The sequence below is a fragment of the Epinephelus lanceolatus genome, chromosome 5 (assembly GCF_041903045.1).
Source record: "Epinephelus lanceolatus isolate andai-2023 chromosome 5, ASM4190304v1, whole genome shotgun sequence".
Taxonomy (NCBI): domain Eukaryota; kingdom Metazoa; phylum Chordata; class Actinopteri; order Perciformes; family Serranidae; genus Epinephelus; species Epinephelus lanceolatus.
Genome location: NC_135738.1, coordinates 34,913,008 through 34,937,500, shown reverse-complemented (window position 1 = coordinate 34,937,500; position 24,493 = coordinate 34,913,008). Strand labels below are relative to the sequence as shown.

The 24,493-nt window shown below is 44.7% G+C and overlaps 3 protein-coding genes and 1 pseudogene across 4 annotated transcripts; 1 reads left to right on the top strand and 3 right to left on the bottom strand.

Annotated features, from left to right (window-relative positions):
* The first annotated feature begins 7,946 nt into the window (after positions 1–7,946).
* LOC144463478 (histone H1 pseudogene) lies at positions 7,947–9,512 on the top strand (annotated as a pseudogene). The gene is made up of 2 exons (XR_013491637.1): positions 7,947–8,712; positions 8,915–9,512. The product of XR_013491637.1 is annotated as a histone H1 pseudogene (transcript).
* Positions 9,513–9,711: 199 nt separating this feature from the next.
* Positions 9,712–10,145, bottom strand: LOC117258319 (histone H4). The gene has a single exon (XM_033629155.2). The coding sequence runs from the start codon at positions 10,099–10,101 to the stop codon at positions 9,790–9,792; it is 312 nt and encodes a 103-aa protein (XP_033485046.1). The 5' UTR covers positions 10,102–10,145; the 3' UTR covers positions 9,712–9,789.
* A 2,247-nt stretch (positions 10,146–12,392) lies between these two features.
* On the bottom strand, positions 12,393–13,321 carry LOC117258778 (histone H2B 1/2). Its single transcript, XM_033629910.2, has one exon. It carries the CDS (start codon positions 13,309–13,311, stop codon positions 12,937–12,939), a length of 375 nt encoding a protein of 124 aa, XP_033485801.1. The 5' UTR covers positions 13,312–13,321; the 3' UTR covers positions 12,393–12,936.
* A 911-nt stretch (positions 13,322–14,232) lies between these two features.
* Positions 14,233–14,698, bottom strand: LOC117258769 (histone H2A-like). The gene has a single exon (XM_033629902.2). The coding sequence runs from the start codon at positions 14,680–14,682 to the stop codon at positions 14,296–14,298; it is 387 nt and encodes a 128-aa protein (XP_033485793.2). The 5' UTR covers positions 14,683–14,698; the 3' UTR covers positions 14,233–14,295.
* Positions 14,699–24,493: the final 9,795 nt, after the last annotated feature.

The window sequence follows — 24,493 nt, the reverse complement described above, 5'->3', positions numbered from 1 at the left end:
TGGTTCCTCTGATCAGCCCCCTGAGGAACAACAGCGGCAGCAGCAACAGAAGCAGCCTGGATCAATCATCCTGCCCTCTGCTGACCAGCTGCAACTCCAGCGGCCTGGAACCACGGTCCAGCCCTCTGATGACCTGCAGCAGCAGCTCCATCCTTCTCCTGCTCAGCGGCGGCAGCAGACCCAGCAGCAGCAGCAGCAGCAGCAGCAGCAGCAGCAGCAGCTCTATCCTCCAACTCAGCAGCGGCAGCAGACCCAGCAGCCCCCTGGTGGTCAGCAGCAGCAGCAGCAGCAGCAGCAGCAGCAGCTCCATCCTCCAGTCCAGCAGCAGCAACAGAACCAGCAGCTCCCTGGTGATCAGCGTCCATCTAGTCGACAGGAGCAACAGGGCCCCAAGGCAGCGGACCATCGGCGCACTCACAGCCAACCGCCACCTCAGCAGCTGAAACCCGGCTCCGATTCTGCAACTCTGCGACGGTCCCACAGCCAGTCTCCGTCTCCAAAGCCGCAGCCCAGCTCCAAGAATGCGCCTCTTTCTTCCACCCAGAGGCCACATCAGCAACGTGATCCAGCAGACCAGCAGCCCTGCAGCCAGCGAGCAGGTCCCAAGCCCACAGCTCTACAACCTCAGCCTGGCCCCAGTTCAACTGAGTCTCTGCAACAGCTCCTCCCCAAATTCTCCCCTCCCTTCTCAGGTGAGACCAGTCCTGAACTTGTAATAAATACTGACGTTGAATGTAGTGGTGATGATGATGATGATGATGATGATGATGATGAAGAAGATGAGCACAGCTATGAGAGTGCCAGTGAGTCTCCGATCTCTGATCTCTCTGACCCACTAACAGCTGGTCAGAGAGTCAGTAGTACTCCCCTTCTTTCACCTCTCGCTGAGCTCATCCCCCCCATCAGTAAGCTGGACTCTTTTTCCACCACACCTGAGTTTTCTGCTCCCTTGAGTGAAACTGAAGAACCTTTTCAACTTGTTTAAAAAAAAAGAAAATCACGTTTTGTGAAAAAAAACAAAATAGTAAACAGCATGACAACAAACCCACACCTTAGACTTTTATGTTATGTGCTTTCTTAATGTCGCTACCTTGAATGTACGTGGCATAAAATCCAATGTTTTCAGACAGCAAAAAATTGATTATTTGTTGAATACCAACTTTGACATATTATGTACTCAGGAATTGCGTTTGACAACCGATGAAGATGTTAAGAATGTGTGTGATATGTGGTCTAAAGGTAAAAGTGTTATTTCAATTGGTGAAAGTAGTGCAGATGGGGTAGGAATTTTCTTTAACACTCAAGAAGTTAATATCATTAGAAGAAGGGACATAATTCCAGGCAGGCTTCTCATGATAGATTGTTTTTATAGAAAAGATAAATATCGAATTATTAATGTATACACTTCACCCGAAAGAACTAAAAAAAAAAACAACTTTTTAAAAGACTTAGAGAACTCCTCTCAATAGGATATAATACCATTTTATGTGGAGATTTTAATACAGTTACATCAGAAAATGACAGGCATAGTGCTGTACCTTTTACCTTAACATCTGAAGGTAAAGTATTAAAAGAAATATGTGAGGAGTTTAAATTAATTGATGTGTATAGATCTTTGAATCCTTCTGGGTTCGACTTCACTAGATTTGATGCAAAAACCAAAACACGTATTGATAGAATTTACGTATCATCTAATTTTAAAGTAAATAATTATTCAACTGTTCTGAACAATTTTTCTGATCATCTTCTAGTCAAAGCATCAGTGTCTTCCGAAACCTCTGTTCAAAGAGGCTTCTGGAAATTGTATACACAGTGTTTAAAATATAACGATATAGTAACTGATTTAAAATCTGAAATTAATAAAATATCCCAATTAAGCATTATAACCAAATCAAACATTAAACTGTGTGAAATATTAAAATCCAGGGTGAAAGATTTTTTCAAATTCAAAAGTAAAGAATTAAATAAACTTAAAAATATGAGATATGATTCACTAGTTAAACAATATATAAACTTAAAGCAAATGAAACAAAGATCATCAGTTGAAGAAGAAATCATGTCCAATTTAAAATTAGAAATAGATAGCATGAATAATGAACTGTTGTTTAATATTTATAAACAAACAGAAATAAACAACAGAGGTAATGTATTATATGCACTGAAATCAGGACAAAAGCAAATTCACGATAAATTTATTAAATCTATAAAAAATCAGTCTGGTGATGTTTTTCTCGAAGAAAAACAGAAAAGGGAGGTGATCAGAAATTTATGTGAAGAATCGTATAAAAAGATTGATATTGATTCTGGATGTGTTAGTTTACTACTCGATTCTGTTCCCAGAAATTCTAACTTAACGATAGTGTTCTGTTAGGAGAAGTTAAAAAAGAAGAAGTGATTCAAGCTATCCAACACTTAAATGTAGATAAAAGTCCTGGTCCGACGGTCTTCCTACTGAGTTTTATCAATTATATATAGATGATATGTTAAATGTCCTCACACATATGTTTAATGAAGGTCTGCACTCTGGTATCTTCGGAGACTCTTTTTATGAAGGCGTGTTGCATTTATTATATAAAAAAGGAGACAAGACAGACATAAATAATTACAGGCACCTGACTATAATGAATACAGATTATAAAATATTAGCTAAAATAATAATGAATAGATTAAATGATACTCTAGATAATATTATAGAAAAAGAACAGACATGTGCAATTAAAGGACGTCTGATGTGGGACAACTTGTGCACTTTGAGAGAGACACTACAAAAACAAGACTTTTTCATAATCGGGCTGGATCAAAAGAAAGCCTTTGATTATGTCTCTAGAGACTACCTGTGGTCTGTGTTGGAAGCATATGGCTTCCCTAATGAGTTTATTCATATGATACAATGTCTGTATAGAAAGTCATGTGTCCGTATAAATGTTAACGGTGTACTAACTGACTCTTTTAATGTAGAAAGAGGTGTAAAACAGGGCTGTCCACTGAGTGCTGCCTTATATATCTTGGCGATCAGCCCTTTAATCAAAATAATAAATGCTGACCCTTTGATATCTGGTAAACTTGTAAATAACAGTTGCAATGTTAAAGCAATGGCATATGCCGATGATGTTACCGTCATCATAAAGAATCAGTTAGAGTTGGACATTTTAATTAATCATTTGTTTCTTTATGAACTGGCGTCTGGTGCTAAATTAAATCATGAAAAGACTGAAGGAGTTTGGATAGGAACAGAGAGTAAAAAACCTCACTTAAATATTCAAATAAAAGAAGAAATTAAAATACTTGGTTTGACCCTCTGTAATAATGATTGTAGTCAACGAAATTGGAATGAAAAACTGAATATTGTTAAAGAAGAAATCAATAAATGGAGAAATAAAGATACTAATTATAAATCTAGAATAAATATAATGAAAACATACATTCTATCCAAACTCCTCTTTCTTGCCAATATATTTCCGCCAACTCCCAGCATATTAAAACAACTAAATAAACAATGTGTGAACCTGGTCTGGGGAACCACCAGAGAAGTCACTAAACGTGACCTATTGTTTAAAAGCAGAGAGTATGGAGGCCTTGGCGCCGTTGATTTGAGCGTTAGATTGATGATTGCCTTTGTTAAAAATGTGTCAGCGGCCATCTCTAGAAAAGCACCTTGGGTCGGTCTTGTTAAAAATTGGGAAAAAAAACGGGGCAGTGCAAGACAACACCCTTATTATAAATTACTATATTCAGACTTTTTACATGAACATAGATGTGTACAAATAAACTGGGTAAGGGATACAAGTAAAATAATTTTTAATAAAATAAATGATTTTAAATATGGTGGTGTAATTAAATATAAAAATATCTTGGAGAGAGATTATATGAAAGTAATCAAAATAATAAATGACAAAAGATACCCAGAGAGCATCAGGGACGTCCGCTGACTCATTTTAGTCTCCAGGCTCCCTGTACGTGCTATTGTTTCATGGAGCTGTTATGTCACAACCACGAAATGTCCAATGATTTATTGTAATGAACAAGAGACACAACAACATCTGTTAATTGACTGTTATAGATCTCAGCAGGTGTGGAACATTTTACAAGGACTTGGTCTATCTTGTGACATCAATTACAACTCAGTAACTTATGGACTTATAACAGAAAACATCCCACAGAAACACAAAGAACTGTATCAACTGGTCATTATCATCACTACATACAAACTTTGGAAGACCAGATGTGCCATGTCCCTCCAACAGACTGTAATAGATGGAGACATGGTAATAAAACACATCCAGGCTGACCTCCGGAGGAGAAGGTCATTAGATAAGAATCAAACTCTTCCGTGGAACATTTTGCAACTTTAATGCACTTTTTTACATGCACCTTGTTGCCTGTTTGCACTTTATTAATGTAAATTGTATTTCATTGTGAGTTAGGGGTGTTTGTCATGTCTGATTCTCTGTGTTTCGGTACATGATTTGATTGTTGCAGTGTAATTTATGTATGGAACTCAATAAAGTATTTTTTTTTAAAAAAAAAGAAAAACCGGTGGCAAAGCCAGAGCCAAGGCAAAGACCCGCTCCTCCCATGCTGGGCTCCAGTTCCCAGTCGGCCGTGTCCACAGGCTGCTGCGCAAAGGAAACTATGCTCAGCGTGTCGGTGCCGGCGCCCCCGTCTACCTGGCGGCTGTGCTGGAGTACCTGACCGCTGAGATCCTGGAGTTGGCTGGAAACGCTGCCCGCGACAACAAGAAAACCCGTATCATCCCCCGTCACCTGCAGCTGGCTGTCCGCAACGACGAGGAGCTCAACAAGCTGCTGGGCGGAGTGACCATCGCTCAGGGCGGCGTGCTGCCCAACATCCAGGCTGTTCTGCTGCCCAAGAAGACCGAGAAGGCCGCCAAGTCCAAGTAAACCTGGACACTCTTTGGCTGCTGGAAACCAGCGCCCCAAAACGGCTCTTTTAAGAGCCACACACTCCCCTCATAAAAAGCTCATGTCGCAAATGTAAATAACCAATTAAAAACAGTCATATTTCTATCTAATGTTCTGCTGTTTGTTTTTCCATTGTCAAAGATCATACAATGATCACAGATGTGTTGAAAAAGCAGTCCTTTGATAATAGTATCAAAGTAAGAATTAACTAACGACTAAAGAGGTTAATAGGGGGGCATAAAATGCTTCAAAAATAGTTAATCTTTCTGAATCTGAACAATTTTAAATGATTCATACTGATTAGAAATACCAAAGGTAAAGACATTAAACTGCTCCTTTTTAAAGATCAGAGTACTTACAGAACTGGTCAATTAGGACAACTTTCATAAAGCAACTAAACTATAAACCTATGAACTTTTGTTGTTAATCATTGTTGTCCTGTTCTTGTCAGTCAATAAATCACCTCACACCTCTGTTTCTACAGTACATACATCTGATCACAGGTTACATGTTTTGCACATGCTCAGTCTCGCTCAGAAGAAACCGAGGTGAGCAGGCTGAGAAAGTAATTTGGTTACTAACCCAAAGGAGATAAATGCTTGCTTCAGGGACTTCTACATGGAATTGTATTCCAGTAGAGTAAATGCCACTGAAACTGATTTTTCAAACGTTTTGCCAGTCTAAAGCTTCCTCAATTAGAAAGTGCATCACGAGATGATGGATGCTCCAATTTCTAAAAGTGACGTCTTGAATGCTATTCAGGCCTTCCCCTCTGGAAAAGCAGCTGGCCCAGAAGGCTTTGGCTGTGAGTTTTACAAAGCATTTCATGAAAAACTTGTCCCTTTCATGCTTAGGATGGTGAATGACTCCATGAGAAATAAGAGGCTCCTCAGCTCATTGTATGCAGCAAATATTTGTTTGCTTCTAAAAAAGGGAAAGGAAGAGTCTGACCCTGCAAGTTATAGGCCTATTGCTCTTTTAAACTGTGATCAGAAAGTAATAAGTTAATTTCTAGCTAAAAGATTGGGTAATCATATTTAACATATATAACTGTTGAAATACTTCACGGTGTGAAGTTTGGTGATCTTGAATATATACACAGATGATTTACTGATCTGTTTATCGGACCCAGTAGTCTCTGTTCCCGACCTCCTGACCTACATTAAATCATTAAGAAGACTGTCAGAATTACAATTAACTGGGAAACGTGAGTTTATGCCTTTGAAGAATAATTTGTGTCCTGTAGTCTTGAAATCTTTGCCATTTACATGACTCACTACCCACATTAACTATCTTGGACTTAAGATTCCTAGAAAAGCCAAATTTTTATTCAAATTGAATTTTTTGGATATGATGGACAAGCTAAGAGCTAATATGAGGAACTGGAGGTTGCTTCCCCTTTCAGTGATTGGTTGCATCAATGCTATTAAGATGGTTGCACTTCCAAGGTTCTTAAATCTTTTCCCAAAACCTTCCTATCTATTTACCAGTGTCTTTCTTTAAATAACTCCCCACTTGATTAATATGTGTTTTGTCTGTGGGTGTGAACATGGTGACTTTGTCTCAGTCCATTTTCTTCCCTGTAAATCCATGTGATCATTGATTGATGACCCAGGTCTATTTCAAAGTCATGAAATCAACCAGACTTGATGTTGTTCGCTGGCAGTAGCTCCAAACATGACATCATCACTGAGTGTTTGTTTCTCATCATGGTTGTTTCAGTTGACAGTGAGCTGTAATGCTGCCACCAGGCTGCAGTCTTTGTATTGGACCACAGACACTGACACATGTGGAGCAAAGGAAATAAGAAACAGAGATGTCTTCACCTCAGGATGATCAATAACATGCACACATCTGCTTTTGATTTCATCTTTTTCCAAAAAAGGGCAAACACTGTGACAAATTCAGGGTAGAAACAGACTGAAGGACAGGGAGTCAGAAATGAGAGGACAGGTGAGTGTATAAAGGTTTGTTGGAGAACAGGTAACAGAAGATGGAGCTGTCCAGGGTGCTTGTGCGCACTGACACCACTAATGTATTCATTATTTATATTAAATAGAAACGTTTATGTTTCTGTTACATACCATATGTAAATAATGTAAATAATTTATACCTTTCCACATCAGAGCCTCTTATAAATCCACTCAACATGTGTGTCCTTTTTGAATTTTGGATCAAACCTGTTTCTATTCAAAACAATGACAGACAGTTTATCTGAGCTGCTGTTACTCTGTGAGTTTTGAAGGAAGTCCAAATCTAAATTTCAGTCAGTCCTTAGGCTACTTTGAACCACAGCAGAAAACACAGAATAACTGTTGTGTTACACCTAATGAAGTCTTTTGATATTTAGGAATGATCTATGTATCAGTTTAACAGTGTGTAACATTTAAAGTCACGTACTGCTTCCACAGACAGCTGACACGTATTTGTCCGTGTGTTTGATCATTAATAGCACAACTACTAACTATTTAAATCTAAAGGAGTCACAGCAGCAGCTCTGATGGTCAGTCTGGCTGAACTGCACCATGAGCCTCGGCCATCATCAGTGTGTTTGCTGACACCAGAATAATTTGAGTTTATTCCAAAGTCATCAACAGCAGATGGTTGTTTTTACACTGAGTCCTTGAACAAACATGTGGGCTGCTGGAAAACGGCTTTGATGGAGCTGTGATGCATTTGAAGTCATTTTAGGAGAGAAATGAGTGGGAAAAGCCGCTGAGCAGTGCTGGCCACGGCGGTGAATAGGTGAGGTTTGGAGGCTCCACAGACAAAATGCAGAGAGCATCAGAGCTCTACATGACTTGAATATGAAGAGACACAAGTCCGCTATCGGCTCCCTTCACTGTCAGCCTTCAGCACTTGTCCCACATTTAGTTTTTCACCTTTTCTCAGTCAAGAGAAAACACAAGTGCTCCAGCTTTCACACTGCACAGAGGAGCCACGGGCTGAGTTGAGTCTCCACGGTTCTCACGGTGTGTTTAAGGACAGCCTCCTGCTCGGAGCTTTCAACAGTCCAGTCAGACACTCTCGTGTTACTCGGCAAGAACAACATGGCAGAGACAGCTCCAGCTCCAGCTCCAGCCGCCGCGCCGGCCAAAGCCGCCAAGAAGAAGGCGCCTAGACCGAAGAAGACCGGTCCCAGCGTCGGCGAGCTCATCCTGAAAACTGTGGCCGCATCCAAGGAGCGGAGCGGCGTGTCTGCGGCCGCTCTCAAGAAGGCTCTGGCTGCCGGAGGCTACGATGTGGACAAGAACAAGTCCCGCGTCAAGACCGCCATCAAGGCCCTGGTGGCTAAGGGCTCTCTGGTCCAGACCAAAGGGACCGGGGCCTCCGGCTCCTTCAAGATGAGCAAGAAGGCTGCCGAACCGAAGAAGGTCAAGAAGCCGGCCAAGAAAGCCGCTCCTAAAGCCAAGAAGCCCGCAGCGCCCAAAAAGCCCAAGACAGCGGCAGCTAAGAAGCCAGCAGCCGCTAAGAAGTCTCCCAAGAAGGCTAAGAAACCCGCAGCGGCCAAGAAAGCAGCTAAGAGCCCCAAGAAGGCTGCAAAGAGCCCGACAAAGGCCACCAAGAGCCCCAAGAAGGTGGCCAAAAAGGCCCCTGCAGCCAAGAAAGCCCCCGCAAAGAAGGCAGCCAAGCCCAAAGTCAAGAAAGCAGCAGCCAAGAAGAAGTGAGCTGTCATCAGTCTCATCAACAAACTACTCACTAAAAGGCTCTTTTAAGAGCCACCCACATCATCTTTGGAGAGCATTCTTCTGTTAATACTAGGACCCTAACTTCTCCAGCTATAATGGGGGTAAATTAATCATTAATTAATAGGCTATGAGTATTTTCATATTATAGGCTATTTCTACATCTCTTTACTCCATTACATTTATCTGACAGCTTTAGTTACTTTGAAGATTTAAATGACTTATACAACATATCAACAAATAAATGATGAGGTATTATCAAACTACCCACATGATATAATTAAAATGTCCATCTTGTCCAACTAGACAAACGATCAAGAAGGCCAGCTCTGTCCTCGGTTACTCTGTGCAGGTGGTGGGAGACAGATAACAGCTCGGCTGTCATCCTCCTGAGGACTAACACTCCCATCCTCTGCATGAGGAGATAAAAACTCTGGAGAGTTCCTTCAGCGATAGACTGATTCACTCAAAGTGTGTGAAGGAACGTTATCGCAGGTCCTTCCTGCCTGCTGCTGTCAGACTACTAACCAACACTGCTGACAATCAGCTGCACCATGGACACGTTACAAACACTATTATAAACATTACTGTCCCCCTTGTTGTTTTTTGCACATACAATCACTTTGCACTAGATATGCTCTCTTTAATCCATTGCTCATTATTATTATTAATTGCAGTTTCTTATGTATTCATATTTTTGTACTTTTTTTTGCATGCCTTCTTAAGTTTTTAGTTTTTGATATTTTTTATCTGATTCTTTCTTCTTGGCCACTGTAACTTCTGAATTGTGGGATCAATAAAGGTCTATCTTATCGCTACAGCAGATAAAATGATTAACATTAATGCACCCGTAATTGCAGACTAATAATTTTATAAATAATTTTCTGAATTGGTAATTCTGCATCATGAGAGGGGTAACTTTTACTTTTTGTATTCTAAGTAGTGATGCTAATAAGTGAGGGAAAAATATGAATGTCGGACTTTAACTTGCAACAAAATATTTTCACACTGATTACATAAGATGGTACTATGGAGACTTTCCTCTTAATCAATATGGACTCAGGGGAAACCGCGTAAATTTGGGAACATACAACAATATTAAGTCAACAGAAAGGCGCTCTTGAGATGTTGTGGGTGGCTCTTAAAAGAGCCGTTGTGTTGCAGTGAGATGAGACGGTGATTTATCCTCCGAAGCCGTACAGAGTGCGGCCCTGCCTCTTCAGAGCATACACCACATCCATGGCGGTCACAGTCTTCCTCTTGGCGTGCTCGGTGTAGGTGACAGCATCACGGATGACATTCTCCAGGAACACCTTCAACACACCGCGGGTCTCCTCGTAGATCAGACCGGAGATACGCTTCACTCCACCACGGCGAGCCAGACGGCGGATGGCGGGTTTGGTGATTCCCTGGATGTTATCACGGAGAACTTTGCGGTGACGCTTAGCGCCTCCTTTACCGAGTCCTTTTCCTCCCTTGCCGCGACCACTCATTATTATATTTTTTTTTTTTTTTTTTTTTTTTTTTTTTTTTCAGAGTCTAGGTTTGTCCGATGTAAACCTGAACGTGGATATTTGAATCCTTGCTGCGGACGTAGTTGAGCTCTGCTGGGCGGAGACATTTGTTCTAACAATAGAAACTAGGACACTGATGAACCCTTCACCTTCACAGTAGAGGCGGGAAATTACTATTCTACTGCGAATCATCTATAAGCCGCCTTTTTTTGTTAAATGAAAAAAATAAAAGCATATACAAAACATCAGGTAGTTAATAACAGCACATGTAAAAACATAAAACCAAAAAAGTGTTCCATAATTATTTATAAAACATTTCAAGACAATTGCGTAAAATTAGCACAAACAAAAGAGACAAAAAGATGCAAGGACGTTTTTAGGAACCAAAGAATAACTGAGTGACTTGAGAAGAGTCTTGAATTTTATGACAAAAGCTAAAAATTCACTAAAATTCATTGACTTAAATAACGTGTTCTTGTAAGTAAAAAGTTTAGCATTTAGAAAAAACAATATCAATGAGATTCAAGAGCACTTTTCTCTGGATTATCACAATAACAAAAAATGTCCCTGAGGTTCAAAGAGAAATATTTTCTATATTATTTTTTACAAAAGGAGCAGGAGGCATATGGTCTGTAAATTTGGCAATAAGATAATTGGCAGGGTAGTTTTTGTGTAAAATTCTGAGGTGTACGTCTTAAGCCTTATTTAAGATGCATTACTCATAAGGTAACAGCCGAGGTCCTCTTCAGTTTATGTTCTTAATTTTAGACCTTCAGAAAAATTTGTCTCTTGGTGCAGTTTCATCACTTTCTTTGATCAGTGAATATTCTTTTTTTTATCTGTTATCTCTTTGGAACCATGTATGAAAGGATAAATATTTGTTGTTCCAGAGAGAAGTTTTATGTATTATCCATCTGCCTGATATAAGAATTGTGTCACAATAAAACACTGACGAAAAACCAATACTGACGATGCTCCTTAGTTGGTAAACATCATTTTTGTTTGGTATCAAATCTCCATTAGAGTCATGGCAGGATATGTAACTGTACATTTAATCTGAGGCTTTATATCCTCTCATACCAATCCACCAATTCAGAAATTGTTAATTCTTAATTTACCATTAAAGGGCCAGTGTGTAAAATGGGTTGAAAACCGTTGGAAACAGTGACATCAGTGGTCAAATTCTAGATTGCAGGGCTCACTCGCTCACCCCTCCCGTCGGGTAAATGACGGTGGCCTCGTAGGGACAAAAAGCCTTGCGCACGAGTTTTTCAGGAGTAGGTCTATCTAGCAACGAGGTGAATGTTTATTTAGAAATCTAAACCATGTTACGATATTGTAATGAATCCCTCACGAGCAGGAGACCAGAGGAGCGTTCGGGAAAAAGGCCCGTTTATTTGAGCAGTCCAGAAACTCTGGTAACACTCCACTCCGTCCCAAACTCTGACTCTTCTGGCGTAACAGACACACTTCATAACTTTACACACATACCCGTTTATGATACTAAGTGGGGACCAACCCCCCTCCCCTCTCTGCTCCGCCAATCTCCAGCCCGCACACTGACTGACAGCGTAGCCGGTAAACAGAGCTCAGCTGTTTATTTAGCCTAGCAATATCTCTGGACTATAGTAGCTGCAATGGACGACTTTGAACGCGATTTTGAAGAGTTTCTTGTAGCGGACACAGACCCAGAGCCATACCTGTTTGAGCCGGAGCACACAGATGAGGAACTCCATGTGTTGGATGCTGAGCGGGTGAGAAGAGAGGCTGAATGCACAGAATGGGATTCAGTGCTACTGCTACCATCACTGCAGAGATATATCATCAGGAGGAAAAGCACCGCAGAGAGTGCATCACAAGGAGTGCAGATGCGTCTTCTTTTCCTCGCAGATGACGGTTCGGGTTCATTCTCTCCTGTTGCGTGGTAAGTGTGGTCCATTCGCAAACTTTATAACTAAAAAATCTTTTCAGTACTCTCTATCGATGAACTACTAACACTCTGCTGTTTCCTCCTCCTTCTTCCTTCCTTCCGCTGTCTTCGTTGGTTCATTTATACACGCGAAACGCGTTCTCTGGCTGGCTGGATTGTCCACTTGGTCTGCCGTACATACATGGCGGCACAAGATGGCGACCTCTCTAAAGCAAGGCCCTTGATATATATATATATATATATATATATATATATATATATATATATATATATATATGAAAGCATAATTATAAGGCTACGAAAACCAAACAAATTTTATTTTATAGCGATCATACACTTGTATAAACATATTAATGGGTAGAATATTCAGATTCAGATTCAGATTGACAATAAACCATGCCAAATATTACACACTGGCCCTTTAAATGATTCAACTAAACCTTCTAATGTTCACATGATCAAACACTACAATGGTTACGTTTTGCTTGTTTGTTGGATCTGTCTAAAGAAAAAATGGATTATTAAGCTTTATTTTTGTTGTACAGGCAGGGACAACACAACACAGTTCTGTCTTTGGTTTTGTTGATGTGTGAAACAATGTGTCAATAGGTAAAATGAGTATCAGGTCTGTACGCCAGATGCATGGAAATGGATATATGTGCTGCTTACTGTAATACTTCTGATTCTTCACTAAGTATGTGTGTCACTCAAGTTGACATTAAAAAAAAATCATATTTGGCATATATTCACATGCATATAATTGGCCTGATGTAAGTGAAGTTGATCATAAATGTATCACCACTACTCCAAAAGGACTGATCTTCAGATAAAGCGGGTGGCTCTTAAAAGAGCCGTTGGTTTGATATTAGAGGCAGCAAGACTGTTTACTTGGAGCTGGTGTACTTGGTGACGGCCTTGGTGCCCTCAGACACGGCGTGCTTGGCCAGCTCACCGGGCAACAGCAGACGGACGGCGGTCTGGATCTCCCTGGAAGTGATGGTGGAGCGCTTGTTGTAGTGAGCCAGACGGGAGGCCTCACCGGCGATGCGCTCAAAGATGTCGCTCACAAACGAGTTCATGATGCCCATAGCCTTGGACGAGATGCCGGTGTCGGGGTGGACCTGCTTCAGCACCTTGTACACGTAGATGGCGTAGCTTTCTTTCCTGGTCCTCCTCCTCTTCTTGCCGCTTTTGCTGACACTCTTTGACACGGCTTTCTTTGAGCCCTTCTTGGGCGCTTTCACGGTGGTTTCAGGCATCCTGCTCAGCTGGGATGGTTCAAAATGTGGATAACGCACTTAATGACAGAACGGTTTATTTGTATTGTCCTGATGCAAATATAACTGTGCTGTTGCTCGCACAGGATTGGTTTTCTTCTGAGTGAGACTGAGCATGCGCCAAACGAATAAGAGACCCTCTCATCAGATGTATTTACTGTAGGAACAGAAGTGTGAGGTGATGTATTGACTGACGACAACAAGTGAAGATAAACAACAAAACTTAACAAGCTGATAGGTTAGATATATGCTGCAATATGAAAGCTGATGGTATTGACCAGTTGAGGAAGAAGTGCTCAGATTTTTAATTCAAATAAAGTAGCAATACCAAAATATTGAAATACCAATTTAGATGTCCTGCATAAAGTTTCATTTAATCAAAGTACTCAATTGAACGTTTTTAAATGTTTGGCATTTGGGTCTCTGTTTCTGGTCTTTTGCCTCATGTATTTACAGTCACTGTGAATAAATGTACTTGTTCAAACCCTTCAGTGGGAGAGAGGATTACTATTTGTTAGGTGCTGGTTTTACTCAATGGTGTTAATTTGTTATTATCAGACGTTTCATTACTACAATGGTTCTATGCTAATTGGTGCCGTTTGACATTCACCAGTAGTTTTTAGCTTATAGTTATATCAACATATCCACTGGTGTAATGATCGTTTATGTTCGGTCACATACCGTTAAGAATTAACAATTTAGACTCTGTTAACATTGGCTCCATGATTTCCGTTTTAATGAGTTTAACGCAAACATCACAGAAGTCCTTAGTTATTTTCTACTCCATCTTGGGTATTAAAAGGTTAACTGGAATATAAATTGCAACAACTCCTTAAACACAAGCTACGCCAGTGCATCTTCATTAACATGGTTATACATACAGAAACAGCTCTTTGAGGTGAGTGCGTGGCTCTTAAAAGAGCCGTTTTGGGGGGCTGGTTTCCAGCAGTCAAAGATTGTCCAGGTTTACTTGGACTTGGCGGCCTTCTCGGTCTTCTTGGGCAGCAGAACAGCCTGGATGTTGGGCAGCACGCCGCCCTGAGCGATGGTCACTCCGCCCAGCAGCTTGTTGAGCTCCTCGTCGTTGCGGACAGCCAGCTGCAGGTGACGGGGGATGATACGGGTCTTCTTGTTGTCGCGGGCAGCGTTTCCAGCCAACTCCAGGATCTCAGCGGTCAGGTACTCCAGCACAGCCGCCAGGTAGACGGGGGCGCCGGCACCGACACGCTGAGCATAGTTTCCTTTGCGCAGCAGCCTGTGGACACGGCCAACTGGGAACTGGAGCCCAGCACGAGAAGAACGGGACTTCGCCTTGGCTCTGGCTTTGCCACCAGTTTTTCCGCGCCCAGACATCTTTATTACTTTCTAAAATCGGGACAAAAAGAAGTGTTCCCTCAACACCAGAAACCCTCCTCTATATACCCACAGAGCGCGGGACGGTTCCTGCCAGACCAACCAGAAAAGAGAATTTTGGCGGACATTTCCAAAGGATTGTCCGCCAATGAGCAGCAGAGTCTCGGTCATGCGGTGGTGAGCTCCGGACGAACTCCTCACCAATCAGGAGCCGGAGGTCTGAAGCAGCGTCACCATCTCACAGCCGGTCCCACAGTTTAGGAGCAGCGGGTCGCAACAGAGATATTGGATGAAGGGAGATACCCAGCTGTAGGCTTATCCAATGTTAAGAAAACGGTTACTCTTCCTGTCTCCTAAGTGGGCGTGATTAGCGCTCCCTCCAATCAGAGCCTGTTCTCCCTCACCCCTCCTCCCCACCACCGTGTTGAACAGAGGCTCTGTGGATGTCTGTGTATGCGGGTCGAGAAGCAGGTGGAATGAAAATAAATTCTTCCTATTATTGCAGCCTATTGTTGCACAAAGTTTGGGCATTTTTTATTTATTACTAGCGGTAAATAACTGTTTGTAAGCTAACTGTGATTTTATCGCCTGTTTATCAAGATCACGAGATCTCGCGAGAACTTGTTTTCTGAGACGGACAGGGCTCAAACAAAGTTAATTTTCTCTTGATCTGTGCGGATGAAAAATGCAGCTTTAGTGTCAGAATATTGGGAAGATGTGTGGCTTGTGGAAAATGAACCCAATATTTACTTTAGTGACTACAGAGCGAAAGAATTGACCATAAATTGTGATCACGTTCATTTTCCTCATTGACGACAATACATTCAGAGCTGCCGCAAGTCTCCTACGGGAGCGTGACGCTGACGTCACTGAATCAGGAAGTGAGCTGAGTTGGGTATCTCGCTTCATCCAATATCTCTGGTCGCAATTACTAAACAGCTCATAAATCGTTGGTTACATACTGTAACCCCAGATTCTGTGAGTATAGGCGCAGTCCTCTAAAGCCTGATTTATGGTCCTGCGTTAAATCAACAACGTTGCCACATCGTAGGGTACGTGGCTACGCAGAAGGCTCGCCGTGGCCCCCGGCGTAGCCTGACGTGCACCTCCCCAAAAATGTAACTACACATCGAGGCAACGCAGACCCAGCGCAGACCGAGAGGGCTGTGATTGGTTTGCTTGGTAGCAACGCATTTCCGGTTCCGTATTTCCAGATTGTGCCATCCCCGCCATCTTGAAACATCTTCTGTTGTGATGTAGATGTTGCACATATGTTGCAGTATTAAGGCCCATTTATGTTCAATGTTCAATACGGATACGGACGGAGCCGTCTGTCCGTGCTCCGCGTTCATTTCTCTGTGACCGTAAAAGCCGGAAGCTAAACAAAGAATCAACTAGAGACGACGATAACCATTCAGGAAAGGAACGCAGCCTCCTACCGCTCTGGCGGTGAATTGCACTGCGACGAAATGGAGTGATGGAGAAGTTCGAAGGGTTCACGACGGCGTCACGGCAACGATGTAGGTACGTTGTAGGTACGCCGCAGGACCATAAATCAGGCTTAAGAGCTGTCGCTATTGGGTTTATTGGGTTTTCTTAAGCTGAAGTTGGTGGGGCAGTGGGGCCTGGGTCTTAGAGGGCTGCGCAGCCTATACTCATAGAATCTGGGGTTACAGTACGTAACCAACGTTCTATTTCGTATAGGCTTCGCCCTCTAAAAGCTGTCGCTATTGGGTTAAGGGCGAAGCTGATGTGGTCAATGCCCCACTGTGCCACCACAGTCCACAAGTATTTAAACACATACCAGTTCACAACTCATTAGTGCAGAGCACAATAAAAATATGAAGACATAAAACCATGCTGTGTTTCCCCTCTGTTCTCGCCCTGAGTGAATGGTCAAAGTGAAAAACATCACACTCATTCACCTGGCACAACTGCTGCTGTGGAGAGTGGGGACGATAATAACGCACTGTAAAAAGTCTCAAACGCGAGCACGAAGAGCGCATACGTGCGCATTTAACACAGTAAACTTATGTTGGGAGAGCACGCAGGGACGACCGTTACGCATTGTGGCAGTCCCAGAGACTCGTACAAATGAGTTTAAAGAGAGACTGAACATATTTGCCAGCTTGTAGCACATATAACGGCTCTCTACCAGGTGACTGTGTGTGCGTAACGCGCTCAGAGCTGACAGTGTGTCACTAATCGTTGAGCACGTTCAACACCGAGTGAGTCAGGGAGGACTCAGACATGTCACGTAAGTAGAACCGAATAAAAGGACACAGTGAAGGCCATGATGCTGCTGCACAAATGTCTGCCACTGCCATCCCTCTGAGGAGAGCTGAGGAGGAGGACAAAGCCCTCGTAGAGTGCGCACGAATACCCGGCGGGGGATCCACTCCCGCTGCAGCATAAGCCTGTGTGATAGCGTCACACAGCCAGTGGGCTAAGCGCTGTTTCGTGAGGGGTTTTCCCTGTGAATGCTCTCTGTAATGTACAAACAGCTGCTGTGTCTGTCTGAGGCTCGCTGTGCTCGTCACGTAATGAGACAGAGCGCGCACTGGGCAGAGTCGGTGTGATGTTTCTTCTCTCTCACTCCTGTGGGGAGGAGGGAAGAAACCTTCCAGTGAAATAACTCTCGACCTAAAATAACTGGTTATGATTTTAGGCATGAATGTGGGATTCGGTCTCAGAGTAGCTGCGCTCCCGTCATCTCTGATAACGAGACAAGACGGGGAGGCTGAGAGTGCACATAAATCACTCACTCTCTTAGCCGAAGTCAGGGCTAAGAGAAGCGCTGTCTTCAATGACAGTAGTCTGAGAGAGATTTGTGACAGAGGCTCGAAGGGAGGTTCTCCCAAAGCGCGTAACACCAGGGGTAAATCCCACTGTGGTGCCAAAGGGCGCGTGACAGGTCTCTGTCATATGACTCCTTTCAAAAAGCGCTTAACCAGCGGGTGCGCAAAAACGGATCTCTCTCCATAGCCTTCATGACAGGATGAAATGGCGGCAGCATATGTTTTAACTGTAGATAGAGCCAAATTTCTATCTACTAGCAACTGGAGAAAAGTTAACATCTGTGGCAGAGGGCACGATGTGGGGTCAAAGCCCCTCTCCACACACCAGCGTTGAAAAGCGGACCATTTCGCTGCATAACAGGCCGTAGTAGAAGGAGCCCTTGCCCCCTGGATAGTGCGTACCACTGTAGGGGTAGTCTCTCCAGTCGCTCCCGTTCAGGGGCCAGGCCCATAACCGCTGACCTATCACCGGGAACTGCAGGATTGCGCCGTCCAGCTGCGAGAGCGAGTCTCTGCGCCACGGGAGTCGCCATGGCGTCCCTGATAGCAGCTGTATCATGGTCGGAAACCATGATGCGCTCGTGCGTTCCGGGGCCACCAGAATGGCTGTTAAGCTCTCCTCCTGAATGCGCGCTAAAAGGCGAGGAATCAGGGAGACCGGGGGAAAGCGTAAAGTAGAGCTTTGGGCCATGGTTGGTGAGAGAAGGCATCCACTCCCGGCAGAGGGTCGTCTCGTGCGCTCATGAACCATAGCGCGCACTGTGCGTCTTCTCATGAGGCGAACAGATCCACATCTGCTCTCCCGAACCTGTTCCACAGCATCTGAGTGAATGTGGGATTCAACTTCCACTCGTTTTGGGAGGGACCCCTGCGTGACCCGAGGTCCGCGACTCGGTTCTCTTTGCCTGGAATGTAAACTGCTCTGACGGAGCGCAGGTTCGCGTGACACCACAGCAGGAGGCTTCTGGCTATTTCCAGCAGCTGAGCTGAGCGAACGCCGCCCTGGCGATTTATACGCCGCTGTTGTCATGTTGTCTGTTCTCATCACTACATGTTTGTCTTTAAACAGTGGAGCAAAGTGTTTCAGCACTGGACAGCTCCAGGCAGTTTATGTGGAGGGATGGTGGCTCTGGCCATTTCCCTCCTACCACACGAGACTGACACATTCCTCCCCATCCGAAGAGAGATGCGTCTGTGAACACTGAGATGTGTGACGTAGCTCTCCCGAGGGGAACCCCCGCTGACAGAACACGAGGGGTTTTCCAATGTGTCAGGTCCGACTGCAGGGAGGGAGGAACAGTTATCATGCGTCTTTTGTGACGTATCGGATCGAGGCGAAGACAGCTGAACCATCTCTGGAGTTTCTCATGTGAAGAAGACCCAGAGGAACCACCACATGACTGGCTGACATCATACCCAGCAGGCGCATCACAGACAGAGCCGTTACCACCTTGCGAGGTGCGATGCGTGACAGGAGAGAGCTGAGTGTTTTTAACCTGGCTAGTTTCGCTCTCATGATGGAGGAATCCAGATGCACTCCCAGGTAAATTGTCGACTGGGAGGGGAGGGGAGAGCACTTCTGCCAGTTTATGGCAAAACCCAGCAAACACAGATGTTTGACGAGCTCCACTGTGTGGAGCGCTGCGCTCTCCCTGGATGACGTCATCACCATCAGGTCGTCCAGGTAAAATAAAACCCTGATGCCTCTCCTGCGTAATGGCTCCAGGGCTGTTTCCACGCAATTGGAGAAAGTGCGGGGAGCCAGAGAATAACCGAAAGGCAGCCGGTTGTACTGATACTGAACTCCTCTGAAGGAGAAACGCAGGAATTTCCTGTGCCTGGGGATGACGGGCACATGAAAATAAGCGTCTTTAGGTCGATGGATGTGAACCAATCGCCGGGACGCACACACTCCAGGTTAACATGTGAAACGGTCTCTCCATTGTGGATTTGTTGAAGAGAGATAGGTCCAGAATCTCATCTCATCCAAGGTCTCATTCCGCCTGTTTTCTTCGGCATTAGGAAGTAACGGGAGTAATAACCCTCGTTCTCCTCGCATGGGGCAACTCGGGAAATAGCCCCGTTTTCTAGGAGCTCCGACAACTCTGTCATCAGAGCAGCTATCTCTGTCTGGGATGACATGACTCCGTTGAATTGAAGGGGGGGGGGGCTTTCAGTCGCTCTGCTCCCAAATTCTGGAACTCTCTCCCCCCGGACCTCAGAAACATGGACTCTACCCCATTTCAAATCACATCTCAAAACCCATCAGTTCCAAATTGCATATTCCCTTTAATTGCCCACATCCATTTTTACTTTCTGTCACTCTTGTCTGTTGTTTTTATTTATTTTAATTATGAAATATCCGTGGAGCCTCTGTGGACATTTCTGACAGCCGCCGTAACGCCTTCACCGCGGCTGCGTGAAACGAGTGACTGCTCGGCACAGCCCATGGGAGGGCAGGGATGAAAGGGCTGCGTCGGAGGATGTGTGACAGTGTGTGGGTCGACATCCGCACACTCAGACTCTGAGTCTGTTTCACGCCATGGCGAAAAACCTCCACTAACTCGCACCGATGGGTGTGAGGTAGGGAGGCCGCAGAGAGGCGGATAGTGTGTAGGTTGTTGTGCACACTTGGGAAGAGCGATGACACTCGCTCATAAAAACGTGAGAGAGGGACAGGACTGCCTCAGCGACTGACGCACTGTGTGTGTGCGCAGCGGAGGCAGCATGTGTGTGGGGGACGTGTGTCTCTGCGTAAACAGACGCTGAATGCTCAGTGGAGACAAAAGCGCACTGTTCGAAAAGAAACTGCTCTTCAGTGCTCTTCTTAAGCGCGTTAAACCTGCGTTAAATGAACGACGTCGCTACGTCGTAGGGTACGTGGCTACGCAGAAGGCTCGCCGTAGCCCCCGGCGTAGCCTGACGTGCACCTCCCCAAAAATGTAACTACACGTCGAGGCAACGCAGACCCAGCGCAGACCGAGAGGGCTGTGATTGGTTTGCTTGATAGCAACGCATTTCCGGTTCCGTATTTCCAGATTGCGCCATCCCCGCCATCTTTAAACATCTTCTGTTGCTATGTAGATGTTGCAGTATTAAAGGAGCTATAGCTATGTAAGAAATCTAAAGCAAATAGTCATAAAATCATCCTAATATGTCACAGAGACTAAGGAATAATGTTCACATAACATACCAATCTCACTGACAACAATAGTACAGCCAGAATATTCGCATTTAAAAAACATTTTTGTAGTCCGCAAATCATGTTTATGTTTTGAATTTGTGTTTTGGCCTGTTGCGCCACCCACCGCCGTCTACCAGTCACGCAGTCAGTAGAGTCTCAGCATCATTTACAGTTACGACTGAGCTACAGCAGCATGGCAAGCAGCATTAGCAGTGTCCCAGTACATAACATTAGCAGCCGGCTCCTCATGAGCTATCCCGGCAGCAGCATTAGCAGCAGAGAAGTCGGACTTGCTCGAACGGTCCGCTGGAAATCCGAAGATCAAGGACGCGGTGACGCGGCCCTGCCACAGCAGCCGCCCGTGGGCAAACAAATCAGTCTCCAGCGTGCCGCTGTCCAGCAACCTCGAATCTGTAGGGGAGGGGGGGCAGACACGACTCGCGGCAGTATTTTGAATTTGAGTGCAGTAACCGTTTTGGCCACATTCTTACATACAGCGCCTTTAAGGCCCATTTATGCTTAACGTTCAATACGGATACGGACGGAGCCGTCTGTCCGTGCTCCGCGTTCATTTCTCTGTGACCAGAAAAGCCGGAAGCTAAACAAAGAATCAACTAGAGACGACGATAACCACTCAGTAAAGGAACGCAGCCTCCTGCCGCTCTGGCGGTGAATTGCACCACGACGAAATGGAGTGACGGAGAAGTTCGAAGGGTTCACGACGGCGTCACGGCAACGACGCAGGTACGTCGTAGGTATGCCGCAGGACCATAAATCAGGCTTTAGAAGAGCCATTGTGTCCGGCAGTTCCCGGAGAGAAACACACTTCCCCGCGTCCTCTCAGTACAGCGGTTGCTTGCGAGGAGGTTCAGCCTGCGGGTTGGACCAGGTGCAGGCAGCGCACCGGCCCCTGGCAGCATGACGGCATGGGAGAGCCATGGCTGGAGAAGGGTGCCGAGGAGGAGGAGGAGGTGGTGGTGGCGCACACTTATGCGCACGGTCGGTGAGGCGGGCGGTAACCTGATCCCTGGGAGAAGGTGGCGTGGGTTTCCGTCTGCCGAAGAAAGTGGCTGTCGGCAGCAAAATGGTGGCCAGGCTCTCCTCCACCTGTGGGACGGCAGGGAAACCATGCTCCGTGTCTCCGTTCATCCTGGTGAAGGGGTCATAGCGGGCCACCGGCACTTCAAATTTTCTGGGCTCGGAAAAGGCAGCGTCAGAGCTCCGTGACGTGAGACCACACAGGGAAATGCTTGGGCGCCGGCTCCGGTGCGTAGATGTCACCTCCCAGAACGCTGTGAACAGGCGCAGGTGGATCGGTCGGCACAGCAACACTCTTTAGATCAGCCGCCCACTTGATAGTGCCTGGAAGATCCTGGAGGAGCACTTTGGCGGGAAGATGGCCGGCAGGCTGCGGAGAGGTGGGAGATGGCCGCGCGAGCGGGGCTCCCCTGCATTGTCATCTATCTCCAAAGAGGGGAGAGCTGGGGGGGGGCAGTGATGGAGGGAGCTGTGTCATCAGACTCGTGCACAGCACCGTGGACCCCTCCCGGGCCGGAGCTATGGAAAAAATTCACAGCTTCTTCAACTATGAAGCTAGCACGGTCAGCCCAGCTGTCGTCTCCGTCACCATCTGGCTGCAGCACTGCGAAGGCATCCGCTCGTCCCTGTAGCTCTACGCGGCCCGGGCGGTGAGAGCTATCCCTGCGTGTTCGGGACCGAGGCACGTCTCGCAGCGGGGATGGAGGTCAGAGCGCATGATGTAACCGATCTGGCAGCTGGGGCACAAACGGACCGCTCCGGCGGGGCGCTGAGACTTGATTGAAGTCATGATTATTCCGTACTGCATGCAGACACTGAAGATGCAAACGCAAATGCAATTCATGAGTACATAATATGTCAAAGTTGGTATTCAACAGATAATCAATCTTTTGCTGTCTGAAAACTTCAAGGTAGCGACATTAAGAAAGCACATAACATAAAGGTCTAAGGTGTGGGTTTGTTGTCATGCTGTTTACTATTTTTTTTTTTTTTCCCACAAAACGTGATTTTCTTTGTTTTTTTTAACAAGTTGAAAGGGTTCTTCAGACTCGCTCAAGGGAGCAGGAAACTCAGGTGTGGTGGAAAAAGAGTCCAGCTTACTGATGGGGGGGATGAGCTCAGCGAGAGGAGAAAGAAGGGGAGTACTACTGACTCTCTGACCAGCTGTTAGTGGGTCAGAGAGATCAGAGATCGGAGATTCACTGGCACTCTCATAGCTATGCTCATCATCATCATCATTATCATCATCATCATCACTACATTCAACGTCAGTATTTATTACAAGTTCAATTTTGGTTCCCTAAACGTTCTGGGAACGTTTGTTTTAAGTTGTAGGAATGTTTTTTGAACGTTGCAACACAACATAATATACTGGTATAAACGGCAAGATTTCCTGACGTAACCAGAAGGTTATATTGATGTTCCCGGAACGTTCTTGGAAGGTTAATTGAACATTTAAAGAAGGTTACCAGAATGTTTACCCTAAAACGTTCCTTCCAAGTTAAAACTGCAAGTTTTCCTGACGTAAGCAGAAGGTTATATTGATATCCCTGGAACGTTCTTGGAAGGTTAATTGAATGTTTAAAGGTTACCAGAATGTTCTCCGTAAAACGTTCCCTGCATGTTAAAACAGCAAGTTTTCCTGACGTAACCAGAAGGTTATATTGATGTTCCCTGAACATTCTTGGAAGGTTAATTGAGCGTTATAAGAAGGTTACCAAAACGTCTCCCCTCAAACGTTCCTCCCAAATTAAAACGGCAAGTTTTCCTGACATAACCAGAAGGTTATTTTGATGTTCCCTGAACGTTCTTGGAAGGTTAATTGAATGTTATCAGAAGGTTACCTGTCAGAGCTGGCTCAACTCTCTGACAAACAAACGCAAGAGGGAATGTAACTGCAAGGGATATTTATTTAACAAACGTAGTCAACAGAAACTAAGGCTAACAAAATACAACAATCTATATCTGTAATGTGGAATGTCAGCAGTGACTGCGGGTGCATGGCTGTGTGTGTGTGTTGGATGCAAGCTAAAATGAAAAGGGACAACAGGTGAGCTGCAGGGTCAAGCCGGGAATGGGAAGCCAAGAGAGAGACCGGGCGGATTCCACAGGTGTTCATAGCCGCAGCTCCGCCCACTAAGGCACACACCGGAGGCCCATGATCAATCATGCTCTGAAACAGAAAGGAGAGAGGGCGAGCAAGACACCACATACTCACACATACAGATCCAAACAACCCCACCCCACTTGGGGTTGTCACAGTTACCAAAACGTCTTCCTTCAAACGTTCCTTCTAAGTTAAAACGGCAAGTTTTCCTGATGTTACCAGAAGGATATTTTGATGTTGCCTGAATGTTTTGGGAAGGTTAATTGAATGTTTTAAGAAGGTTACCAAAACGTCTCCCCTCAAACGTTCCTTCCAAGTTAAAACGGCGAGTTTTCCTGCCGTAACCAGAAGGTTATTTTGATGTTCCCAGAATGTTCTGGGAAAGTAAGTTGAATATTATAGGACGGTTGCCAAAATGTTTGAATGTTTTAAACACAATTATAAACAGCAAGTTTTCCTGACGTTCCCAAGGTTAATTGAACATTATAGGAAGGTTACCACAATGTTTTCAGTTTAATGTTCCCTTCATGAAAATTATAAAACAAATGTGATTCTGTTCCTACTCCTAGGAAATTAGAATTCAAATAAACACAAGAAGTTTGTGCCCTAAAAAAAAAAAAAAAAAAGGATCAGCACTCAGTGAATAACCTCCTAAGCCCTACGATAAGCTATTATGGCAAGGCT

Bases quoted from the DNA above. Each gene is read 5' to 3' on its own strand.
- LOC117258319 (XM_033629155.2), bottom strand. From the start codon at position 10,101: ATGAGTGGTCGCGGCAAGGGAGGAAAAGGACTCGGTAAAGGAGGCGCT.
- LOC117258778 (XM_033629910.2), bottom strand. From the start codon at position 13,311: ATGCCTGAAACCACCGTGAAAGCGCCCAAGAAGGGCTCAAAGAAAGCC.
- LOC117258769 (XM_033629902.2), bottom strand. From the start codon at position 14,682: ATGTCTGGGCGCGGAAAAACTGGTGGCAAAGCCAGAGCCAAGGCGAAG.